At 35.3% G+C, this 2,196-nt stretch overlaps 1 protein-coding gene across 1 annotated transcript; it reads left to right on the forward strand.

The window, feature by feature from the left end:
- The first annotated feature begins 779 nt into the window (after positions 1-779).
- On the forward strand, positions 780-1,911 carry Tsp_13775 (hypothetical protein). Its single transcript, XM_003366740.1, has 2 exons — positions 780-984; positions 1,847-1,911. The coding sequence occupies exons 1-2, from the start codon at positions 780-782 to the stop codon at positions 1,909-1,911; spliced, it is 270 nt and encodes an 89-aa protein (XP_003366788.1).
- Positions 1,912-2,196: the final 285 nt, after the last annotated feature.

Raw genomic sequence — 2,196 nt, forward strand, 5'->3', positions numbered from 1 at the left:
ATCAAAATTTCACTTTTTCACTACTACCAACTAACATTACACGAGATTGTATTTTCAAATGTTAATCTGAATTAAAATTGAAACATTAAACTGTATAATTTGAGAATTTAATAAACATTTTAACCCTTTCGGGCCCACCGTATCAATTTTGATACATAATGTTTTATGCCCCATAGCCATTTACTGAAATGTTTTTGTTAGCCATGCTTGTGTTTATGTATTTTTGACATTTGTCTTAACAATATTTTATTGCCATTTTTTTTCTCATCTTAGTAGATTTTTTATAATGCGCCCTACTGTGCAGGTAGGTGAGACGAAAAAACATGAATTTGCATTTTGATGTATAAATTGAGAACTGAGCAGAATTTAAGGATAATAATTTTTTTACTAGTAGATGCTGATGTGAAGATGATGTTAAAATTAACTGCAGCCTCTAAAGTTTTTGGGGTGCTGAGTAGAGTTCCTTAGAATACCTGTATCAATTTTGATACACTGGGCTTTAACGGAAACTGCGCATCATGTTTACTACCCTCAGCGTACTCAGATTCGCTTGCCCAACCCCGTATTACTTTTCTGAGAAAAATCATTTAGGATGTCTAATGAATTATTGTCAGATGCAATCAATAACATTTCTAAAAGTTTTGCACCATCGCTCATATTTATTACTGAGATCGCGTCCTCACTACACGTCTAGTAGTTGCTGTAATTTGGTAGTTGCTGCCCCATGCACCTGTCAATAATTAAACGTTGGAATCCCAAACATTTAAAAAAATTACAACATGAATATGGGTGGCATAGACCTGAACAACATGCTTGCTGCTCTATACCGCATCGAACACAAAAGTCGAAAATGGACCCGTCGCATTTTCTTTTGGATCATCAGCACTGCCATGACAAATGCATGGCAACTGTATAAGAGGGACAGAAAGGAGATGCCTGGAACATGCACAGGCACATTGGACCTACTAAGCTTCACTTGCCAAGGTAGTCAGTCCTTGTGTCTTGTGAACTTCCAGAAGCCATTCTCGTGCGTCTTCTCCAACGCCACCCCTGACGTCAAGACGATTGGGAAGACGACCAACTGACGTCTCAAGAGAAGTAGCAAAGGACCAAACTAGCCATTGGCCAGAAATCACTCAAACGCGAAGAAGATGCAGACTGTGTTCTAAGTTAGCCACGTGTCTGTGCAAAAAATGCAGTATTTACCTATGCCTAAGTAGCAACAGAAACTGCTTTACAGAATTTCATAAATAATTATTTGCCTGCCAATTACTGCATGCCTGCGTACCTAAGAACAATAAGCGTATGCACAATTAGTTATAGAAACGTGTACTCCTCTGAGGCCCAGTGTATCAATTTTGATACAGCTCTAAAAATGGCAATAATATTATTCAAACAATAAATCCTATTAGAATTTTCATAAACACACCATAACATGTTTAAAACGCATATTAAAAAAAATTTTGCTTCACAGAAAAAATTGCTGGTCTGAAAGGGTTAAATTAAACACTATCACAACAATTACTTACTATTAATGCCATATATTTCACATAGTCCTATGCTTGAATTGCGGTGAACATGAATTACTTATTATTGCATTTGAAGTATTGTTCGAAAATATTTAAAACAATGATAAGCTAACAGACGAAATAAAATTGTCATATTATACTTTTTGACCTTTTCTGAAGTACTGACAAATAAAAAAACAAAATAATAAATAATAAACTGCATTAGTTCAATAATATATAAAGTTATTTTTACAATAAATGTACTGGTGAAGGAAAGCATTTTGCAAAGCATAAATGTAATGCATATAAAAAATCATCTGGATTAAATTAAAATTCAGAGCAATTAAAACGATTAGGCGATTCTTTTTGCCAACGAGAACAACACTGTGCTCAACGTGAATGAGAACAAGGTACTACAATTGAAAGTACAACATAGACGGATAAAAATTCTTTTCAGCCGGACAGCTACATTTCGAGTAGCCCTACTGCAAGCATGTTGGGCTCTATCCGACGATAGAAAATGTTGAAAGCAAATTTGTTTATGCTAGCTCGATAGAAAAAATCAATAAACGCGTGCGTATTGGTTCTGTCCTTTCACCGTCAACATTGAATGTAATGGACCATGCGTTGCATGCAGGATGTGCTCCAGTTTTAACCTAATCCAATACGATGTATTATGGTTGTTTAA

The sequence above is a fragment of the Trichinella spiralis genome (assembly GCF_000181795.1).
Source record: "Trichinella spiralis strain ISS 195 chromosome Unknown Scfld5485, whole genome shotgun sequence".
In the NCBI taxonomy this organism is placed as follows: Eukaryota; Metazoa; Nematoda; class Enoplea; order Trichinellida; family Trichinellidae; genus Trichinella; species Trichinella spiralis.